This window comes from Callithrix jacchus, chromosome 2, assembly GCF_049354715.1.
Source record: "Callithrix jacchus isolate 240 chromosome 2, calJac240_pri, whole genome shotgun sequence".
Classification (NCBI taxonomy): Eukaryota; Metazoa; Chordata; class Mammalia; order Primates; family Cebidae; genus Callithrix; species Callithrix jacchus.
Genome location: NC_133503.1, coordinates 199360969 through 199385260, shown reverse-complemented (window position 1 = coordinate 199385260; position 24292 = coordinate 199360969). Strand labels below are relative to the sequence as shown.

General features: G+C 48.9%; 1 protein-coding gene across 1 annotated transcript in view; it reads left to right on the top strand.

The window, feature by feature from the left end:
• The window catches only part of UBE2QL1 (ubiquitin conjugating enzyme E2 QL1), a 45808-nt gene extending 23337 nt beyond the window's left edge, over positions 1–22471 (top strand). Inside the window, exon 2 of the mRNA XM_002745142.6 lies at positions 21126–22471. Within this exon, the coding sequence (XP_002745188.4) occupies positions 21126–21257 (132 nt within the window). The 3' untranslated portion in view covers positions 21258–22471. The remainder of the gene's footprint in view (positions 1–21125) is intronic.
• Positions 22472–24292: the final 1821 nt, after the last annotated feature.

Genomic DNA, 24292 nt, shown 5'->3' with positions numbered 1-24292 from the left:
ACTCCCAAAAGCGGGGTAGTGGATCAAAGGGCAGGAACACCCTCCAAATTGATTGGATACAGTGCTGCCAGATTGCCTTTCCGGTTACCCAGGGTTCCAGGCCCATCAGCAGCAGGAGGCTGGAAACCTTCCAGGCCTCTCCAGCCCTGATGATTTCAGTACTTCCAAATCTCACTGGCAAAGCATATCTCATCTTTTCTAGCTTACATACTTTCTATTTTATTCAGGTGTGGCATCGTTCACACAGTTGGGGTTTTTGTATTTGTTTCTTTGGGATTTGGGGAGTGGGTTTTGACCACTTGACTTTCTCATGTTGTCCTTGGTCCATTTTTCATTTGATTGTTATTTATCTTATCTTTTTTTTTTTTTTGAGATGGAATCTCGCTCTGTCGCCAGGCTGGAGTGCAGTGGTGCGATCTCAGCTCACTGCAATCTCTGCCTCTTAGGTTCAAGTGATTCTCCTGCCTCAGCATGCTGAGTTTCTGGAACTACAGGCACATGCCACCATGCTCAGCTAATTTTGGTATTTTTGGTAGAGACAGAGTTTCACCATGTTTGCCAGGATGGTCTCAATCTCTTGACCTCGTGATCACCTGCCTCAGCCTCCCAAAGTGCTGGGATTACAGGCATAAGCCACCACGCTTAGCCTATTTTATTATCTTCAGGAATTTTTTGTCAAGTTGATTCCTAGGCCTCTGCATTTGTTATCTCTTGCAGCATAGCCCATTATTCTAAAACTCAGTGGCTTGAAACCACCAACATCTCTTCTCTCCCAGTTTGTTTTTGAAGTTGAGGAATCTGAGTGCTGCATGCCTGGGTGCCTCTGACTCTGGATCTGTCACAGAACTGCAGGGGAACAGTAGGCCAGGGCTGTGGTCTCATCCAGAGGTCTGACTGGGGAGGATTTGCTCCCATGAGCACTCAGATGCTGGGGGCAGGAATCAGTTCCTGGGTGGTGTTGGCTGAAGGCCTCAGTTTTTCTGCCTGTGGGCCTCTCCATGGGGCAGCTCACAGCATGACAGCTGGCCTCCCTCAGAGGGAGCTAGGAAGAGAGAGAGAGGGGGCACCCAGGACCAAAGCTGCAGCCTTTTGTAGCTTAATCACAGAAGTGACTTTCCATCATTCTGCCATCCTCTGTGCAATAGAAGCAAGCTCAGGTCCCTCACACTCAGGGGAAGGAAGTCAAACAGGAATTGGAGACACTCGGGGAACAGCTCAGAGGCTGCCCAACACAGGAGCACAATATTTGCTGATTCCATAGGTGAGATCTTGTTTTCGTTGTGTGTTCAAATCTGTTATTATTGCTGTATCTGGAAACTATCACATTTTTACACATGCATAACAAATTCCTGCATACACATTCCCGTAAATCACATTTTTATTGTGACTTTCACTTTTCATCTCAGGAGTAGGGAGAGGTTAATGATAGCCCACCAGTCCATCCATGCAAGGCCCATGGGAGTCCATTCTGTATCTAGCAGATATTGCTAAATACTCTTCATCTTGTCAGGTGTGTGATGGCATCCCATGCACACGTGTGTTTAATCGGCCTAGCCAGTGCTGTCCTCTGTGCCTTGCTCCAAATCTTAGTTATTTCACCCAGAACCTGGACTGGTGAGCCAGCTGTGTCACTGTTTAGACATCTGGTCCATTGCTTTACACACCAGCATTTTTTGTTTTAAGGTGTAAATCGATCACATTCTGCTCATCGACTCCCCCGGGGATGCCGGCCATCTCCCACCTCCCTGTGGTCACAGGAACATGGCTACTCACCTGCAAGTGGGTCTTCTGTGCTTGATGCCCAGCTGTGAGCTCACAAGCACATGAGCCTCAGCATGTTGATGGTCTCGAGGTATTGCCAGAAACTTCCAGAATGCCTTTGACATTCTGGAAGCGGCCGATTGACACATTTCCCTGTAAACACCTAGGATCATCCTCCTCAGTCAGTGTTGCCCCTTGACGGGACCCAAGAGGCTTCGAACCTCTTTCCTCGTGTTTTCCTGATTACTGGGATCTGGACTGCACGCTGCGTACTTGTCGGCCGCCCAGGTCTCTTCTTTAGACGTCCTGCTGATGTTCCTTCCCTTCCCTACATTGCTTCCTGGTTGTCTAGCTTTTTCGTCTCAATTTCCAGAGAATTTTTCTTTTCTCCAGCTACTAACTCCTTGTGCAGGTGTTAGATATCACAAGTATTTTCTCCCAAAATTTTCTTTCTCTTCTTCTGTTTGTCATCTTTTATTGGGGAAAAAAACTATACCTAATTTTGAAGAAATTATATTGTGATCAAGACTGTTTGGGAAGACCATTTTCTCACCATCCCATCACAAGGCATCCTCCTGAGCCTTTTCCCACTGGCCTTAGAGCTTTTCCTTTTGCATTTTAGATTTCATTCATCTCTAGCCCTTCTCCATGCGAGCTGCCAGGTAGACACCCAGCTGCCTTGCTCTGCAGTAGACACTTTCCCTGACCCCGCTGTCTGAGCCACCTGGTCTTTCCCACGGCTTTCTGCTGCCATCATTACCCCGTGACAGTCCCATGTAAATACAATTCTCTCTTCTGCTCAGTTCCCCAATTTTCCTGCTCCTGTACAAATATTACACTGCCTTTAGGAATGTGGCCTCCTATTGCAACAGCCAATAGACTATGACCCCTTCTGCTCTTTCTTTTCAAAATCATCTTACCTTTGTGTGGACCATGTAATTTTTCCATCATTTGTCAAGAATTTTACTCTGAGCAGTGAACTCTCATTTCTGCATGAGAGTGTACACTGAAATCTCAGCAGTTTAACACAAGTAAAGTATGTTCCGGCAGAGAGTCTGCTACGGGCCAGTATCCACTCTCCATCTGGAGCACACAGCCTCCAAGTTCGCAGCAGCTGCGGGTGACAGCAGAGCGAGGGGAGCAGGTCGGCTTTATCGCCGGAACATGCACGCCTCCTCCTGCTCACCACTCACTGGCCAGCACTGGCTTCAAGGCCCCCATCTGACTGCAAGGGAGGCAGAAATGTAAGGACACACATGGCTATTTGTGGCGCGCTAACGCTCTCTACCAAATCCAGTTCCTCAAAAATAGCTGAGGCTTTAGGATTTTCTATGTAGGCAATTCTAGCATGTACAAGTAATGAGGTCAACAGAAAGTCACATCCCAGTGATGCAGAAAAACGCAGCACCTTGAGAGCCAGGCAAACAAACGCAGCACAAAACTTAATTTTGCTGCTTCAAGTACGGAGATTGAAGAAGCTTGATTTTTGTTACCTTTGAATTTTACCACAAGCCAATGTAAATATCACAACAGCAAAGCCAGGAAAATTAATCTGTAAAATTGTTCTTATGCCATTTAAAATATCACCATATACACCTGGGATTAACTTTTCCATTACTAGGAAAAGGGCAGTTCTGATAACTTGCTTCTTAGCTCCCTCTGATATCTACTCTAGCACCTTCCACAACAGGTTTCCAACAAACCATTGGCTGCAAACATAACATATTGCATAGGGTCTTTCCAGCAAAATTGAAAGATTGTACTTTAAAAGTCCAGTTTTCTGAAAATGTTTACCTCCAAAAGATATTTATTGGGAAGCTGAGATCAGAACTGGAGTGCCGGCAGAAGCTTTAAGCCTATAGGGCTAAAATGATGTTGCCTGTGCACGTGGTATGTAGTGGTACAGCCTGAAGCTGGCACACCACCGTCTGTGCCTGCATGTGGATTTCCCATCCGGCGTGAAGCACCCATGTTAACAACTAGGAGTGCATGCACGGCATGGGAGGGGGACAGTCTATGGCCAGAGAAGGTTGGGAAGTCCTGGCTTAGGTGGCCTTATTGAAAAATTCCCAGAGCCAGCAAGGTGCTGATATTTCTTACCAATGTTCAGACATCACAGGGCTCCAGTTCCAGTTCCGGGATGAGGCTTGGGTTGCTGAGGCACTACCTCTTCCTGCCTCTAATTCCTGACTCTAGTTCCAGGTCAGGTCCCTCCTCCAGCACCTGCCAGCTGCACGGCATTGTGCAATTTACATCTGTGCCTCCGTTTCTCCATCATGAGGAGGGCTGGAGCCGTGTGCTCCCAGACTCAGTGCCAGAACATGCTTTTCCTCTGTTAAACTGCTGAGATTTCAGGGCACACCCTAATGTGGAAACAGGAGTTCACTGCTCAGAGTAAAATTCTTGACAAACATTTGAAAAATTACGTGGTCAACAATGGACCACATGGAGAAGTTACTTGTTCCTTCATTCTTTCATTCTCCACTCAATCATTTGAAAAATCACAAGTGCATCTCCCTCTTGGGTGAGAATTAGGTGACGTAACGTGTATAATACTGTGTGGGACACATTTTGGAAAATGGCAACACGTGTACCATCCTTTCTTTGGAATTCTAATTGTGGCGCGCAGGGGCCTTCAGACTCATAGTGATAATCTCACAAGCTCTGTCATTCATTCCTCAGTACATAGGTGTAAGCACCCGAGAGGGGCCGGTGGGCAGTCGTGTGCCACTTGTAACGAGCACTTGAGTATGGGGATAACGCCTGTGGGGCATCACCCCGAGGTTCCATCACTGTGAGCACAGACCCTGTAACCCAGCTGGAGTCCCACCAGGTCATGGCCCACCTCTGACGACTACCAGCTGTGTGACATCGTGCAATTATTTACATCTGTGCCTCCACTTCTCCATCATGAGGAGAGGCTGGAGCAGTCTTTCCCCTGTGAGGACTGAGTGTGTGTATATATGTGAGGTCCTTGAGGCAGTGACTGACACAGCTTTCCTTATATTCTATCATAAAATAAATGCTGTTTGAAGATTTCCGGAGACACTTGTAAAAATCACTGATTGAATTATTTTCACTGGTTACTATGATTCTTAATCAAAAAGCAAAGCTTGGGTTGCAATGCCCTTATACAAATAAAAGAATTAAATCAGAACATCTCCCAAAGTAATGACCTAAAAGTAATAATAGCCATCATAGTTGCTTATAGAAAATCTCTTGTTAATTTTATGAGGTCAATCAAAATCAGTCCCTTAGTTTTCTAAGCTTTTCAACCAGAGACTAGGAATTTGAATGTGGATCCGCTTTTTTTCTCGATTACATTCTTAAGACTTTATAAGAGAACACAGCATTTTCCATAAAGATCCCCAACTCACTTTGTCTACACTGAGTAAGCTATTTTATGCCGTATCTTTGCCCCATGTTTACTTGCAAACATAAAGCATGTGACGGGTTTCATTTACACTGGAACCATCACCTGTGTAACACCAGCCAGTCTGGAAAGACGAATGATATTGTGTAGCCCTGAAGTAGCTTCCGTCTGTTCCTTTTATCCAGTATTTGTAGCACACTACTGTGTGGATTCTTACTCTGAGCTCTGAATTTAACAAACCAGTGTAAGCCGAGGACAGGGGTAGGAAGGCAGGGCTGGATGATGGGCAAGTGTGAGCGGGCGGGCAGGGGGGGTGCGGGAGGTGGGAGGGGCATGATAAAGGGAGCATGAGACTCTGGCCTTGAAGCCAGAGCTCTGCCTGGTGCTAGAAGGGAACAATCCCCCAGCCTGCAGCTGGAAAGGAAGACAAGCCTGCCCATGACAAGCCCCGCCCCTGTGGAGCAAGCTGGAGAACCAGTCAGAGCCACCAGGCTCTGGTGCAGAAATACACAGGCTCTCCAAGGCCTGGCCCCTGCTAGCAGATTTGACCCCAAGCCCTGTCAGAAAGAATGCTTTATGGAATACACTGATTTTTCAAGTATATTAGGATAACTTGTGTTAAGTTCATCACATCCATTGATCTGGCTAAAACACCTTGGGGACTTCAAAATCGGAGTGAAGTATGGCTGCTTAGTCACAGATGAGGGTCTGGAAAGCTCAGGGAGCCAGTGGCACTGGGGGTCCCCTCTTCCTAGAGGGCGGAGCCTGAGCAGGGAGGTGGGGGGGTCCCAATGTTTGTGCAGATGGGACGCCCCCACTGCCTCTGCAGCTTGCACCTCAGGAGCAGCCAAGGCACAAAACGGTCAAAGCGGTGCCCTCAGGGCAGGCGCTCGGTTATCATGAGGTGTTTGGTTATTCAAAGTTCTTCAGCACTTAAAGATCTAATTTTCCCATGGGGAAAAACATCCCATTTTAAGGATGTATTTGGGTTTGCCCCCAGGTCACGGAGCTTCTGGGTGGGTGTGGCTGCAGGAAGGAGCTTTGCTAGGGCTGTGCTGTCCTGACTCAACAACACAATGACCTCATAAAACTCAAACTCTGGAGGCCCCAGTTGAAGAGCCACATGCAGCACCTCTCAGGCATATGCTGTTTTGCTGCTTCTGAGCTTACCGTATGATTATCTGTGAACTGCTGCAGAAAGGGAAATGCACCCTGCAAATGCACAGCAGGTTTGTGCCAGGACCTTTTGGTTCCTTTCATTGCCTGGAGTGACCTTTGGTCATGTCACGTGAGAGACGCCCACTTGCTAATTAATTGGTTTCTTCAGCAGGAAATGTAGTTGAAATTTATAAAAGCAAACTGCATTGTCTTCACTGGACACTAGCTGCCACCAATAACGATTTGCTATTCACAAGGGCAGGAGTGGTTCCCTCTTGGCATAGAGAGAAGTGGAAACATCCCCTTCCCCTTGGAAACCAGACCCCAACTCCAGGGACCCTGAAATTCCCACCTTCACCCCATCCTCACCATGATGGCTCACATGGGAACCCACAGACCACCAGCCCACATCAGTGCTGGAGGTCCACAGTCACATGAGGGTGTCCTGGGGAGGGACAGGGGCAACAAGGAGGACCCTCCACACACCCCCATGCCCACACCAGTGCTCACACCCTCAGGGGCAGTGATCACCATGCCACTGTCTCAAACAGCCCACCTGTGTGCTTCTCCATCCTGACCTCCACATGCCCCCCCAGGCCTCACTGGGCCTCACGAACTGAACTTGGCCTTGACCTCCTCCCAGTCAGCCTGATTGATGTAGATGGAGCGCCATTGCAGACCAAGTCACTGTTTAGTCATGTCAAAGATTCTTGGCAAATTTTATCCAGAGCACAACCCCTTGCACTGGAGATTGGCCTGCTGAGGACAGGTGCACCCAGAGGTCAGCCTGCTGAGGACAGGTGCGCCCGGAGGTCAGCCTGCTGAGGACAGGTGCACCCGGAGGTCAGCCTGCTGAGGACAGGTGCGCCCGGAGGTCAGCCTGCTGAGGACAGGTGCGCCCGGAGGTCAGCCTGCTGAGGACAGGTGCACCCAGAGGTCAGCCTGCTGAGGACAGGTGCGCCCGGAGGTCAGCCTGCTGAGGACAGGTGCACCCAGAGGTCAGCCTGCTGAGGACAGGTGCGCCCGGAGGTCAGCCTGCTGAGGACAGGTGCATCTGGAGGTCAGCCTGTTGAGGACAGGTGCACTCAGAGGTCAGCCTACTGAGGACAGGGGCATCTGGAGGTCAGCTTGCAGAGGGCAGCTGTGCCCAGAGTCCCTACGACCACCACCCCCACCTCCAAAACCCAAGAGGCTGGACCTGGGCTTTTTGTGACATCCCAGACTTTAAAGAAATAGTTGACTAGAAGTCAGTGGGACTTTCTTCAAAATAAAGAGGTTAAAATAGAGACAGTTGATGAACTGGATGTTACAGCATCCACATGGAGACAGCAGCTGCTGGTCTGGTGGAAGTGTCCAGCAGGATGTGGGTGTGTGGCATTGGCATTTGGGTCGCAGGGAGATGCTGCAGGTATGAATTTCAAGAGTTCTCCCACATGGCACGTGTAAGCCAAAGACCAAGCACATCTGAGTACTTCTTTGGAAACAAATCGCATATGCAAAGCTGTTCCAGGAGGTTTCATCCACCTCCCGTACCACACGAGTTTCAGCTTCACTCAGTGCCTCAAGAAAGACAGACAGAAAACAGACAGACCTGGTGTCTCCCAGAAACCATCCTCCTAGAACAAAGTCAGATACCTGCTTGGCAGGTATTTGGGATCTCTAGGGGCAGAAATTAAATCTCACATCTTTATAAGCACAGTTTCCTCTTTTTAAAAAATCACAAAAGTAACAAAGTAGGTGAAGTATATAACCCATGTAGAGTCTCGTTATTGCTGTGTTTTCATTGCAAAAACAGACTATTCAAAAAAGTAAACTATCTTTTATAGAATTTGTGCCCAAATCATGTTTTCACAGTGATGTTTCCCTGAAAATATATTCGAAGCCTTCCAGTGGTTCCAATATCTCATTAGCTGCATTTATTTGACATTGCTGAGTTTCCTTCTGCGTTGGGAAACTCTACTGCTGAGCGTGTTGTGTGACATGAGCGTTCTCTGTCATTTTAAGTAACGTGGCTTGGAAAAAGAGTGCAGCCGTGACCTGCTACCGTCAAGTGCCAACCTTCCCTGAAGCCAGCTCAGCCGTGAAAGGCACCAGGTGCCATTTACCTGGGTTGCCTGTGAAAATCGTGTGTTCCTTCTTGATGCAATTTTTCCAGAACAACTAAGTTCAGGCTTTTTGGTCAAAGTTGTGAAGCTCCTGCCAGCAGGGGCAGACAGCAGATGGTGGCTGCCCTCTGTTTTGACAAATTCATTCCCAGGCTCTGATTCCTGTCACATTTTCTAGTGACATTCTTGGTCTCCTTCATTCTTTGGACTTTCCCTGGCATTGCCGCACCTACTATCTGTGCTGAGACAACTGTTCCGAGTGAGGCTGGGCTATGGCAGTTGTGAAATGAAGTGTCCCCATCACCCAATGGTGGGGGTGATCATAGTGACAGCAGAACACGGTCAAGGGTGTGGGGCTGCAGGGAGATGATCTGCCTGTGCTCGGGAGAGAGATCCCAGGAGATGCAGATGCATTCTGTCAGGAAACAGGCAAAAGGCAGGAGACGTAACAAGTGGGTGCCCATGGGTGCATCTGGTCTCCCTGGCACCTCCCCCCACCCACTCAGCTCTGCTTCCCTCCTGTTCAGGGGCTTCATCCTTCCTGGGAGTGAGGAAGGCCAGACTTCATGACAGAGCTGCCTGTGCTGGGGGCCTCCCCACTATCATGTGCAGCGTCGGGAGTGTGCTGGATCCCCAGGGCCCAATCCTGAAATCAGGGAGGTGTGGCAGGGTGGAGGCAGCCATGGGTATCCAGGGACATGCAGTATGGGAGGCCACACAGCTGAGTGAGCAGAGTCACACCTGCCAGAACAGGAGGGCGGAAGTGAGAATTAAGCCACCATAATGAGTGGGCTGAGACAGCGATGGCCCTGCTTCTCTCCCTGTTCAGTGTGTGTTCCAAGGAGGAGGAAAAACATGGAACCCTGAGGAAGACCAAGTGTGCATGGGAGAGAGCCGGCCCGACTCCGATCTGAGAGGTCCGGTTGGGCAGGAGAACACCACTGTTTCTTGCAAATCACTCACTGCGCATAGGAGCAGACAGAGCTGACTCCAACTGCAGGTGACATCAGGAAGAAAGCGGGGGTCTCTAGGGCTAGTCAGGGAAACATGTCTTAATGGAGCCAAGTCCGAGGAGTGAAGTGTTGAAGGAAACAAAGGGGCGCTGATGTCTGTGTCCTCTGGCGAGTCTGTCCATTATAACAGGGCCGGGGTGCGCTCATGAAGATTTCTCCAGAATCCTACATGCAGACAGCTGGAATGATCTCACAAGGAGAAAACGCAGGCCAGGGGCTGCTTTGTTCGGAGTGTTTCAGCCTAGAGAGTGGAGTGCAGCGTCTGGGGTCCAGCCCATGAAAAGCAGCTTCCTTTTGCATTCTGGGCCTGGCAAAAATGAAAAACACAGACTGCCCCGGTCATCTCAGAACAGAGACTCACCGGGGATGTCACCCGCCCTGTCCACTGCATCAGGCAGGCAGCGTGTACTGCGGCCCTCACACGTGCTGCGAAGACCAGAATCTACGTGGTAGAGGTAGATTCAGGGCCCTGATAATCTCAGGACTTAAACAAACCACGTGGCAAATGACAGGATGGCTGGCGGGAGCTCCCTGTCTAGACGACAGTGAGAGGTACACAGGGAAGCAGTGGCCAAGGAGCGTCCCACACCAGGGGGCACAGTCGGGGGTCACGGTTGTTTTTTTTTTTAGTAAATAGTCAGTATCCGGTTTGCCTTCTCTGAAATCTGTGACATTTTCCCACATTTCTAAGAGCTGGCCTGGCCTTGGGGTTCAGAGTGTGGCCTCCAAAGCCAGGGATTCTTGCACTGGGATCCTGGCTCTTGGCACTCCCTAGCTGAGGGATTCCAAGCACCTTGATCTGTGTGTCTCCGTTTTCTCGTCTGTAAAATACGGCTGATGCCTGTGGCACCCACCTGGTGGAGTGTCCTGGCATGGCTTAGTGAGAGTGTCTGCCCCATCCTGAGAACAGGGCCTGGCTCAGACAGCCCTCGACACAGCCACCACGATGCCATTAATGAGCATGTCTGTCACTTACCTGTCTTAAAGTGCACGTTAACGAAACCCACTGGAACCGGCTGCTTATGCAAAAGTGTAAGTATTAGTGGGATCTCCAAAAAGTAACCTTGAAAGGATTATCTCATATCATTACATTTTTAGTAAAAAGTTCCTTTATCTGGGCTTGCTTCCTCCAAGAAAGTACCATCTGTTTCAAAACAGATTCAGTACTTACTAGAACTTTCTTTAAAATGTAGAGGCAAGCGACACTTCTGTTTTGTAAGCGTCCATGAACTGTGCCTTTGGCGCTGCCAGAACTGGAGGATTTTGTATACTGTTAAGTAGAGTGGCTTCACTTTCATTCCTGATGAATAGCACCAAAGTTTACCTGAAACTGATGCTGGCTTTGTCTTCCTGAGAGGTTTCATAGTTTTAGGAGACAGTTTCTGAGTGCCGGCATTACCTAATACCCAGCTCGAGGTCTGTGGGGCAGCAAGTATTCTGTATACCTCTGGGGAATACAGGTTGCTCTCTTTGGACTTGTTCGTGGCTAAGCAACACTTTTTTAAAGAACCAGATTTTTCTTAATGTGCAGAGATTGCTAAAAATATATATAATAAGGTCAAAAAGAGTTTTTAAAGTCTTGATATTATTATAAACCAGGTAACCATCACACATCTCAGATGACTGTTTTCCGGCGCGTGCTTCCCGGGCCATCTCACCTGTGCACACTTTGCTGCAGCCACACCTCCCTAATCCCCCTTTCCTAGGTTTCTTGCTTCTCTTCTTGACTATCCCCAGCCAAACACACCTGCCTGAGACCGCACAGCCTGTTCCTAAGACAGCATCTCTCTGCAGGCCTGGCCCCGTGTCACTGGGCATGGTGGCCCACCACCTCCGTCCCATCTCGCCTTGCACAGCGGGTGCTCATTATCCCCACGCAGGAGGTATGGGCAGGTATGTGACACAGGTGCAGCGCTAGGTGCAGGGAGGGTGACCTGCTCACGGTCTATGGCTGCAGAGCAGAGCGGAGGCATGCTCCCCTCCCTGCACACCCCTCCTTGCAGAACCTCGCCATACTCATCATTTAGGTTCCCCGGTGTGACCTCCCACTGCTATACACAGCAGCCTCCTGCCTGGATTTCTGTGCACACCCCAAAGCCAGCCAACCCAAATGGAACTCAGTATCTTATCCCGAAAACCTGTTCCTCCCGCATCAGAAGCCTGGAGGGGCTCAGGCCTCCCACTGATCCTTCCCCTAACCCTGCCCACGTGGCCTTAGTTGAACTCACCTGAGTGGCTTCTGCCAGGCCCTTGCCATCTTCTCTGGACCATGACAATAACCAGGTTTGGCCAACACCCCAAACCTGACCGGCCGCACCGCCTCCTAAATGACCCATCCACAGGAAAACCTGGCCCTGTTTGCTCCCACCTGCAGAATGGTCCCAGTGCAGAGGAGCGGGTGAAACACCCTTCGGTCAGCTTTATGCTTGCTGTGGGCAGAGTTGTGTCCTCCCAAAAATAGTTGAAGTCCTAACTCCCTGTGCCTGTGAATGTGACCTTATTTGAAAATAGGGCCTTTGCAGACGTCACCGAGTTGAGACAAGGTCCTGCTGGGTTAGGGTGGTCCCTAATGCAATGACTGGTGTCCTTGTAAGAAGAGGGAACAGAGACAGATACAGAGACAGATTCACAGAGAACACCATGTGGCAACGGAGGCAGAGATTAGAGCACTGTGCCTACATGCCAAGACACACAGGGTGCCAGCAGCCCCTGAGCACTGGGAAGGGGGCCTGGACCAGACCCATCCCCAGGCCCGCGTCTCCACGTCAGACTCTGGCTGCCTGAACTGTGAGAGTGCATTTCTGTTGTTTTAAGCTCCTGGTTAGGGTTTTCTGTTCCAGGAGGCCCAGGAAACTAGGGCACCTCCCACCCCTGTCTCCCCTCCCCCAATCCCCAGCAAGCCCGGCTCCTGGGAGCCTCCAGTTGCTCACTGCCCGCCCTCTCGCAGCATCTGCTCCTGCTGCCCCCTCCTGCTTTCTGGTTGGATCACTGCTGCTGTCTTTTGCCTTCAGCTCCTGCACCACCTCCTCCTGGAAGTCTCCTCCAATGGTCTGGGCGCCCAGCCCCGGTTAGGTGCCCCCTTCTGCACTCCCGCGGTCCACTCCCCACACCTTCTAGAGCAGGGCTTCTCCACAGCTGTTCAGCCCCCCAGGAAGTCTTGGCAATATGCATAGACATTGTTGGTTGCCACCACTCAGAAGTGGGGTACTAATGGCATCCAGAGAATGAAGGCCAGCAGGCTGCAGAACACCCTCGGTGCACGTGGCCGGGAATGACCCAAGGAGGCTGCGGAGCACCCTGCGTGCATGGGAGCCCTCCATCCAGGAGTGATCCAACTCCAGGCCCAGGCAGAGGTACCGTCATCTGGAGGACACCCGCTTCTGCAGAGGTATCAGATGTTTTCATCTTGTCTCCCAGCTCCAAATGGGAAATGGCACATCCATGGCTGCACACCACCCACCACCCCAGCAAAGCCTCCCTACTGCCAGTGCAGCACTCTCTGATTGGACCAATGCTCTTGTCAGCACCCAGAGAAGAAAAGACATGCTTAGCTGTTCTGTACACTCTCTTTCACATCTCGGTAGGCTCAAGCTCGCTTTTCAAAATGAGAAGCCCTGACCGGGCGTGGGGCTCACACCTGTAATCCCAGCACTTTGGGAGCCTGAGGAGGGTGGATCACTCAAGTTCAGGAGTTCGAGGCCCTCATGGCCAACACGGTGAAACCCTGTCACTACTGAAAATACAAAAAAAAAAAAATTAGCTGAGTGTGGTGGCAAGGGCCTGTAATCCCAGCTACGAGGGAGGCTGAGGCAGGAGAATCACTTGAACCTGGGAAGTGGAGGTTGCAGTGAGCCAAGATGGCGCCACTGCACTCCAGCCTAGGTGACAGAGCAAGACTCTGTCTTAAAAAAAAAAAAAAGAATGAGAAGGTCACAGATGTGATGTTCAGAGGGTGCGTTTGAAGGTTTAGAGTGAAGGACCGTGCTCCCTGTGTGTCAGCAGGACCTCCCCAGCCTTCTTCCTGAGGACACCCCATCACCTACTGGGACTCTGCTTGCCTCTCCTGGACACTCACAGCCCTACCAACCCCACTTCCCGGCCTGCAAACATTCCTACTAGAGAGAGAAATTTCACTATAATGGGAATGGGTTTCCCAGTGCATATTTTTCTGCAGAAACTATATATCTCTATCAAGATGGGAACACAGCCGCTCTCCACCTGGAGGAGAGTGGTCTTTTCCACCTAAAGCCACACCATGGGCTGGTCCCTGTGTGGCTGGTCCACATAGCCACATGGCCCGTCATGCCCCACCCCCCAATGCACTGTCCTCTACACCTCAGATCCAGTGGGATGCTCTAGTCGTCTACTCTGTGAAGCCACTTCGCTGGTCGCCTGTCTGTGTTTGGCTTGGGCGTGAGTCAACAGGTCTCTGAGGCAGAGTGTGTTCTGAAAGTGTAACGGAAAGATCAAGTTTATGGCTTCCGAGGTGACTATTTCGAGTTGACACCTTCCAGAAACCACCCAACACTATTTTTAGCTACCAGATCTAGGAACTAAATCACAACTAGTCACAGGGGGTGCGTATGAATGAGTCTGCTGTTGGCTGTCTAAATGATGAAAGGAACCCAAGCCATATTATGCACAAACTTAGAGTGAAACCCAATGGGGAGCACGGAAGCCTGAGTGCCCGGTGCTGGCGTTGGAAAGGTGAGCAGGGAGGGCTGGTCTGCATACAACAAGTCCTGGTTCCCTGGAGGGAGCCGCCCAGCCCATGTGGCTGCCTCCAGCTCCCTCCTTGACGGATTCTGGGCCCCTCCGCAGGCCCTGGCCCTGAGGCTACCTCTCTTTGGTCTTGCCCCTCGTGACACCCTGGGGCCACATGTGTGGTCCGCTGTGGTGCCTCAGTCTTCAGTCTCGGGAGCCCTTGATTTGAACCCAGCTCTTCTATAGCCCTTGGCAAGTGCCTTGATGGAAGCAGTTTCCTTCTCACCGCAAAGGTTGCCCAGGCCAGCATTTAATGAGATGGGTTGTGAAGCAGCCATGCAGCAGCCAAGATTCAGAGTCGAGCTGAGCACGGAGCAGTCGCTGCAGCATTTATGGGCAGGGTGGAGACTTGGCAGTCTCTGGGGTTGAGCTTCAGACAAAACCTCAACATGACCTCACTGGAGGCTCATCAGCTCCAACAGCACCCTATCCTTTTCCCCTTCCCTGTTTCTGCTCTCTCAGCCCTCTCTGCTTGTCCCCTCCCTGCACTGGTTGGTGCTGAATGGTTTTCTGACAGATTCGGAGCCCACCAGGCTGAAGCTCTCCCTGTGCAAAGGGACCACCCATCAAACTGGCTTATGTGGCCTGGGGCTTCCTGTCTTCCGTTGAGAGCTGAGAGCCTTCCCTCAGGTTAAGGTGGGTTCTGGTCAGCAGCCATTCCACAACAGGGAGGCTCACATCTGTCCCTGCAGTTTGAATGTAACCACCATATTCACCTGCATGTGCACACATGAGCACACATGCTCACATGTTACATGATACATGTAAGCACACAACACACACATAAGCACACGTGCACACATAGGCAAATGCACATGTATGGACATGCATTACACCTGTGCACGTGCTCACATTTGCACACACGTGGGTACACGCACACACACACTCAGACTCACAAGAAGGGCTATATTCGCCTTCCTAGGAACCTTCTCTTTCCTGTCTCATTGGACCAGATCCAGCTGAAGTCCCCTGCTTGGCAGTGGCTTATGTGTCACTGGTCTGATTTGGGAATGTGTTTCTTAGTAGACTCTCATTTGCCCTTTAGAAACTTACAAGTTGATTTTTTTCTAGGATTTGCTTTGAACGTTAAACCTTAAAAGAAAGGTGCAATCCCCAGTGTCTTTCCAAAGCAGCCCTCCTCTCACAGACACTTGCAAGCATTGGTTTTCCTCAAGCCAAGAGCCTAGTGAGCTTTAATGTTTGCCCCCAGATAGAAGTTTCGGGGGAAGTCTAAAATGAGCCCCGCACATGCTTATGACCCGTGTCAGGGAGTTCAAGGTTACGAGTGCTTTTAGACTGACAATTACACCTTCAAAGACCTTCAAAGCAAGTAGCAGCTCTATAATTTTGGCTCAGGAAATGAGTTCAGGAAACTCAAAACTTTGCATAAGGAGTCTGGAAATTTTAACTATTTTTAGAGGGCAAAAGTCTGTAATTCACAGGCAAACGAAACACAAAAATAACAAGAAAGTACGTTTGCAAAGAAAAGGAATGAGAAGAAAAATCTAATCCAGTGAGAAGTATAGACGTAATGTCAACCTATTAAAACAGGCATCACTCAAAAGGCAAAGAAAGAAGCCATGCAAATACAACACACTGAATTTATCTGCGGACATTTTTGTGAAAGAATAAGTCATAAAATCTACATGAAAAGACAGAAATGTTGTGTGTTCTTTCGAGAGGACAGAATGAAACCATCTTTACCCGAGGCGAAGAACTTCCGTGAGAGCTTAAGAAATAAGAAACCCCATCTACTGTGTTCACCCTGTGCCTGGCATTGCACCAAGCACCTTATGTGTTTTACCATTAGATTCTTACAGAATCTAGTGCCGTGTAATGCTATGAAAATGCTTGTCTTGTATATGAGAAAATCAAAATTCGGAGAAGTTAAGTGATTCACCCAAGGTCACACAGCCAGTAAGTAGTGGAACAGGGATTTGAAGCCAGGTCTATTGAATTATGCAACTCCTTCCCCATCAACTATACACACAAGCATGCACACATACACACACACACACACACACACACACACACACACTTAAATTGTGCGCCCAACCCCCCACCCCCAGCATCTTGTCCATCATTCCCTGAGTATAGTGAGCCATTTCATGCCTTCACTTTGAGACCCCTTATCCCTTCCCACCACAGTCTGATAAACACCTGCCTACCTATGTTTCAAGGCTCAGCTTACATTATTGCCAGTGGGAATCTTTCTCAGCGCACAAATCGCTGCCACCACCCCTCTTCTCTCTCCTTTTTTCTCTCTTCCCCAATGTAGACTCCGTCAAACCCTCTGGGGTGTGAGTTCCATGAGGACCAGAGTTATTCTTAGAAAGCTCTGCCGTCCGGGTCACCAGGACAGTTCCCGACCCAGGGGAGGTCCCGCAGCGATCGTTTGCTGAATGAATAAAGAAGGAACTCACTCTTCCTGGCTTTGACTTTTTTGCTCTACACACCAGTGGTTCTCAATCAGGAGTGATTTTGCTCCTGTGGGGACATTTAACAATGTCTGGAAACAGTTTGTTGTCCTTCCTCATGGGGTGCTCCTAGCATCTAGCGGGCAGTGGTCAGGAGTGCTGCCGACTTCTTCCACGCTAGCGTCATCCCTACAGCAAAGAATTACCTGGCCCAAGATGTCAACAGTACCAAGAGTGAGAACCCTCAATGCTCCACATCCTCTGCCCCAGCAGCTGCAATATGCCTGGTTATCTCCCCATAATGGACTCTGAGCCCTAAAGGCAGAGACCTGGCATTGGTTTATCTTGTTAGACTCAGCACCCGACACATTGAATGAATGCAAAAATGAATGAATGAGAAACATGAGACAGTTGAGGGAGACGCAGATGTGCCAGGCTGAAATTCAAGTGCATGGGGGCTGCACGGGGGACTTGAGCTGGGGCCACTTCTCATCTTATTAGCTGTGTTAAAATGTTTTCATGCTGAATCAATTGCTATTGGCCCTCAAAAGGCCATAAGGGAAAAAAAGAATCAAATCAAAGTACCACCTACTGGTTTTGTTTGACAGATACAGCCCTGGAGAATTTCATTCTCATTAACACTGTTCTGCTTCAATATTACAGTGAGACTTTTAAGATTGTGAGGGCAAAATGCTGTCGTTGTTCATAAGTATACACTTACCATGTGTGGCTCAGGAAAGACAGAAAGTGCTACTTATCAAAGGTGTTGCCATAAACTCTGAGTGATAGCACAAAGCTATTGTGGTGGATGAGTGATAGGCACATCTGTGACTCTTAACATTAAGTACAAGTAGAGATATTTTAGAAGAAACAAGAGTCACTCAAAGAAAATACCTCAGACTAGATTCCTTGATTATTAGTTAAATAGAAACAGAAAAGGGAGAAAGGTAAATGTTATGAGAATAAGAAGAGCAGCTATTATATGACGTTCAAAGTTCTCAGTATTTTCAAATGTATTATCTTATTGGATGTCCTTCATGATGTGTGACATGGGTATTGTCTGCACTTGATAACCAGAAGTTCACATTTCCTCGAAGGATGAACGGAAGTGCCCAAACATCTGCAGCAAACAGGGAACTTGGGATGGAGCGGTCCCACTCTCCTTGGTGCAGTGAGCACAGCAAGGGCATGTGAGAAAAACAGCTCGGTGACCCTGGCAGAGCAGGAAATATAGGAGGAATATAGGGAGTGGTTTCCAAGTCCAGCATTTCGCTGTGTCTTATTTAAACTGCCAATCAGAAGAAGACGGGCAACCTATGAAAACAGTATTTGTTCATTTTAAACGTGGGTGTAGGAGACAGGAGAGGAGAGCTCTTTATCGACAGTGGAGTGCAATGAATGCGTGGAACCTCTGACTGGCTCATAACGGGCTCTGTCTCCCAGTTGTTGAATTGACTAAGCATGGGGCTTTCTGTTCATGATTCTTCCAGGGAAGAAAAGGCAACAAAGGATGGTCTGTTACTTAGGAATTTTGCTTGTTGTTTCTGGTAACAATTGAGACTTTCACAAAGAATAGGCAAAGTGTGGGTTTATGCCAAAAGCCACGGAATATTCCAAGATGATTGCGATCCTGTGTGTGTCTAGCTACCTTTATTTCAGGATTTTCTAATAATACCATAGATTTTTTCAGTATTATAGAGAAAAGGGATAGAGATGGTTAAAATATACATTTTGGCCAAATATCCAACCCTTGATATTTGCTCTCACTTGACGTAGAAACCGATGCTGCCAGCACCGTGGCTAATGCCTATAATCCTAACGCTTTGGGAGATCAGGGTGGGAAGATTGCTTGAGCCCAGGAGTTTGAGACCAGCCTGGGCAACAAAGCAAGACTCGGTCTCTCTAAAAATTTTTTTTAAACTGGCTGTGTGTGGTGGTGCATGCCTGTAGTACAGCTACTTGGGAGGCTGAGGCAGGAGGATCTCTTGAGCCCAGGATATCAAGGTTGCAGTGAGCTATGATCGCACCACAGCACTCCAGCCTGGATGACAGGGTGAGACCCTGTCTCAAGAAACAAAAAAAAGGAAGAAATTGATGCTAACGTCCTCACAAAGATGTGAAAGACGTGTTTTCATATGTTTAATTAAATAACTTTGGACTTTGATCTCAGCCCACGATGATGATGATTATGAATATGTTAGCTCTAAGTGGTCTTTTTTTAATCATATATCTACACCACATAAGCAAATATGCTTGAATCCTAGGGAGGCGTGGGGATGTTGCTAGCAGTCAGTAAGTGGTTTTCTGTCATCTTCTCATCCCATCTTCCTTCATCCTTTTAGCACCTCTTCCTACGTGAGCTATAAAGCGTTTTTGAAAAGAGTGCATGATGGCACGACTGTAATCCCAGCACTTTGGAGGCTGAGGTGCAAGGATCACTTGAGGCCAAAAGTCTGAGACCAGCCTGGGCAATAAAGTGAGACCCCATCCCTATAAAAAATAAAAAATTAGACAAGTGTGATGGCTCACACCTGTAGTTCTAGGTACTTAGGAGGCTGAGGCAGGAGTGTTGTTTGAGCCCAGGAGTTTGGGGTTACAGTGAGCTACGATCATGCCGCTGCACTCCAGCCTAGATGTCAGAGCAAGACCCTGTCTCTAAAAAGATAAGAAAATTTTAAAAAAAGAAAAGGTCCCGCTGTCAAAATAGGGCCCAATGACAGATGCACAAGTGAAAGCAGAGGGATGTCCAGAGTGAGCAGAAGTTGGTAACCCTGGACTGCTGACTCCGATGCTAGGGATCGACCTGCGTGTCCACTGTTGAAAAGACAATTATTGAAAAGGAAGCCTGGCAAGGCTCTGAATACAGTCCTGTGAAATGGCCTCTTTCACTCTACGTTTCAGGTGATAGGGCACCACCTGCCCAGTAGATTTAGAGGTTGTTGCGGCTGCCTTCCCATTGGAGCTGTCAGCGGGTTATCAGAGAGCCAGGATTGGGTGGGTCTTGCTTGCTGGCAGCCATCCAGACCCACGTGGCTTCTGCCATCTAAGGCTGTCCAAGGCGCCTGGCTGCTGGGTGTTGCAGGAGCCGCTGGTGGGGAGGCCTGGTCCCCATTCTCCATCCCAGCATGTGCCCACCATTGTGCTGTGGTATCAGTGCCTCGTATTGGGAGTGCAGAGGGTCTGTTCAGAGAGAAATTCTGTTCGTGAAGGTTCCTGAACAGCAGGCGATGGTTGGTAATAATACCTCTGCACCTGCTGGTGGGTGAAGCCCAGCCAGGTCTTCCCAGGCATTTCTGCGCCATCTACAAAACATGTGCATGGGATGCCCACGGGGAGAAGCAGATCCTCCAGGAGAGTCTGGGGGAGGCTAAGTGGAAGTAAATGTGCCTCAGGTAAGGGAGTGTTTCAGTTGATCTACCATTAACAGGCTTAATGAAGAGTAATTGAGGTTGGAAGAGTGAGAGCTGCCACAGGTCGAGCGGAGAACTGCGTCACCCGAATCCTGGCTGTCTTCCATCTGCTCTTCCCCTCCGATGCCAGACACACCACATGTCCCAAGGCTTCCTGAGATGCTGTCACATGGGCATGGTTGCCTGCTTTCTTCTTTCTCATGTCCAGAGCCCTCTTGTGCCATCTAAAATGGGTCAGTGCCTTTTGACCACTGTAGAGACCAGTGTTCTGTCCTAGGGAGCAGAACAAGCCTGGTCACTGTGAGGGGCGTGGCCTCTCCCCGGCCCCACCCCCTCCCTAGATTGTGTGACAAACCACCTGCCCTCACCTCTGTCCTCTCTTGTGGGGCGTGGCCTCTCCCCTGGCCCCACCCCCTCCCTAGATTGTGTGACAAACCACCTGCCCTGACCTCTACCCTCTCTTGGACCTCGAGGACGAGGACAGGTCTTTTCTTCCATAAAAATGTCCACTATTGCCTCATGAATTCGTACTGAAGTGACATGAATTCCATTCAACTCACTAATGGCTCTGGAACTTGAATTTTAAAAATTAGAGTTTAAAAATATTTATAGAAATATACAAATATACACATCTCTCTATAAATATCTTTATCTTTACTGTTATCTCGGAGGAATTTTAAGTGATGATAATTAAAGGCATTCTTTTGATGGAGGGAAAGGAAGCTCAAACAGTATATTGCCTCAGGGAGACCATCGAAAGAACTGATGTTCTTTTGGTAAGGCTGGCCCCTCCTGCCGTGTGTCCCGGGAACTGGGGCAGAGATTGCTCTCCAGCACCACAGAATGAGCAAGTCCAGATCAGCCAATGCTGTGTGTGGGTTTGTGAAGACAGCACCCCGCTACCCAGAAGGTCTGCCAGCCCCAGGCTGGCCCATCTGTTCGGTGCCAGAGCTGAATTGTTCTGCATCCGGGCAGTGAGGCTGCCCCAACCCTGCTGGTGGCCAGTGCGTTGCATGGATTCAGACATCAGAAATTCCCACGACTCTGTGTGCTTTCCATAAAGACGGTAGGAAACAGAATTCCCAGTGAAGTTCTAACCTGGTTTTTCTTTTCATCTCACGCAGGGACGGATCTGTAGAAAAGCTGGCAAATCAAAAAAGTCCTTCAGTCGCAAGGAAGCTGAAGCTACCTTTAAGAGTCTGGTGAAGACGCATGAAAAATACGGTTGGGTCACCCCGCCCGTGTCCGACGGCTGATGTCTGCCGCCTGCAGTAGACGCTCGAGCGCCTGTCCACACACACACCAGTACCCCGACATCTCCTCAACGCTGTGCATCCTCCACCCTTTTTTACTCCAGCCAGAACTGCATCCTGAATGCCAAGGAGACGTTTAAGTTATTTATGAACAGATGTGTTTACAGAGAGGAAGACGGAGCAAATGCCGTTCGGATTATGTTTCGATTATAAATGAATGATCACCTCTAAGTCACTTTAGAACACATGTTGAGATGGAGACATTTCCCAGCCTGCCTGCCCCTCTGCCCGCCCCAGTCACATTGCCCTGAGCTTCTTTCCATGACAGCAGCTCCGACGAGCCGGCAGGAAACTCGATGCCCCTGCTCGCTCCATTTCCATGCAAATGGCACCGTTCACATTTCATAGGAACGCCTGCATTGCCGCCGTGCGTCCCCGGCACGTGTTTTGCTGTGCTCTGTATCTCTGTTTTTCTTCCTGGAAGGTCAACATAACTTGAAGATGTGTCTTTCTGTGGCCCATGGTCCGCTGTGATGACATGTAGACCTCATTTGTGCTATGACCTTTGGCTCATGAAAACACAGATTTAATATTGCCAGGTTCTAGTGATTTAAAACTACAACAGCCCACTTGGTGAACATGTGCTCTCGATGCTGATTTGTGGTGTGCTGCTGTCCACAGATAAACCAGTGCCATTAGAGGGAAGGCAAAAGACACCAGGTGCGCCCTCTGGGGCTCAGAGCAGTGGATGGTCAGTGGCGAACAGTCTCATCCGAGGTTAGGAAATGCTCCTGTGGCTGCGCCTGTGTGTTCCTGTCTTCTCTCAACCACCAAAAGCAAAAGACGATTTCCCATTCACTGCAGTCATCTGACTCATTTTATTATCTGTGCTAGTGACAGGGAATGTCAGAACTGCCAAAGGATACCAAGTGATCATATGATGATTTGCATGACCGGGTCTGTTTCTTCACCCAGTAGTCACTTGTGTGTCCCCCGAAATTGGGATGGGTGAGCACCCTTGCTGTGGTGTAAATTTCCTGTTATTTAATCTCCCCAGGGTTTCATTTTTCTCCTCTGTTAAGTTACTTAGAACTTTCTAAGAAACTCCATGAAATGAAGAAATACTGTTTCTAGTAATATGAGGAAAGAGATAAAAATGTTCATTCCAAGTGGAAAGTCTTATTGGACACATTTTAAATAAAATCATGCATACCTGATACACTGCCTCAAGGATCCAGTCATTGTGGGCTATCCTTCCATTTAAGATATTTCAGATACTCTTAAATTTTGTAAATATTGCACATACTAACAGCCTGTCATTCAAGAGCAGCATTCTGGGTCAGGGACCAGAAGTGAGTTTTAGGAACCCACAATCTTTGCAAAAAGTAGGTGGATTGAAATGGTCCCCAGAAGCAGCCCAGGAGCTGAAGGGATGATTGGCTGAAGTTCAGACGCTGGCAGTTGAGTCTAACCGCTAGGAAGGAGAAGCCTTCTGGGATAATATATTCAGTTCTTCAGGCAGTTTTGCCTACTTTGGGACCTGCTCATTAGTTCCAGGTTTGCAAGGATCCAAGAGACCTCTCCTCAGAGAAGAGGGGCTGGCGCCCTTCAGCAGGGCTGGCCATTCACCAAACTTAGTGCTTCTTTGGCTTTCCCTTACCACTTTCTATTTGCCTCCAAGTGCACACGTGCAGCTCTGCCAGATGAAAATGAGAGTGTATTAAGAATGCAGGGCCTGCTCATGTTCCCTGTGAGTCATAATAGTCGTGAAATTTGATGCCAGTGAACTTACACTGTTCATTCATCCACCCCTCCACGGTGGCACTCTCCATCCTGGAAATGTGAAATTTGCCTGGCGGTCCTTGGACCCTGGAGCTATTGGTTATCATGGAATTACACTGCAGAGATTAAAGACGTAGGACAGAAACATCTTGCTAGGGAAAGCACCTGAGTTTATTGCTTTCTAAATATTTTCCTCTTCTAATGAAAATTAAAAGGAGCTGTATTTTAGGGAAAGAAATATATGTAAAGGCAGGTCATTTCAGTAGTGTTTACTGGCTGATTGAAGAACAGGTTCATGGTTCACTCTGAGAACTGCCCCAAGGGGTGCAGCCAGGAGACTATTCTGACCCTGGGTTGGGCTGGGTGACAGCCGGCGACAGAGCAGAGAGACACTCAGCTCAGTCTGGCCCCTTCCATATCCTCAGAGTTTGATTCTTTTGCATGGCATTTCCATTAGGTTTGTTAGAAACTTATAAAAGAAATCAATCCTGTAGTGAACAAAATAACATTTTTCATTGAAATTGGTTAAGAATGTCTCATTTTAAAAGCAGTAGGAAGCAATGTGAAACTAACTCCACCCTTGCTTGGGCTGTTATGGGCACGGACTCCCTTTCTACTTGACTCCCTTCGTAGGCAAGCACGCGGTGCCCAGCCCTGGAAGCACCCTTAGGCCACAGCATCGGTCTGGCTGTCCACACCTTGACCACAGCCTCCTTCCACTCCGCTGAAGTGGACACCTGTCCGTGGAGCCCAGTGTGAGAGGGAGAGGCCTGGACAAAGAACCTATCCCTCTTTGGACAGACAGTAAGGGAATAATTGGACAATGGGTGCCGATGTTCATGTCCCGAAAGCCCCACGCCCCAGGCCAGAGCCCACAGAGCCAAACAAACAGAGTTTCCAACTCATTTGTCCTCTCCTCAATGCAAAACTCCTTCCCTTACAACTGTTTTCCTGAGCCAACCAGTCTTGTTCTTGGGTGTCTTCTCCACCTCTGGGTAAGACCTGCACATGGGCTGTCTGTAACTTTCTAGAAGATGGAGACCTGCTTATGCCTTAGGAAGTTCTATGTGAGCAGCAAGGATATTACCCCCAGTTACACACACACACGCACAGGCGCCAATACTCCTCCAAAGACTTCCTGTCTCTAAAATCTACTACTCAGAAAAGCCAGGGTGTAGGCTTAAAGTTCTCAGCTCCATCTGTCAAAATTTGACCTTTTTTTAAGAGAAAAATGTGTAGGCGAGTGAAAAAGACCT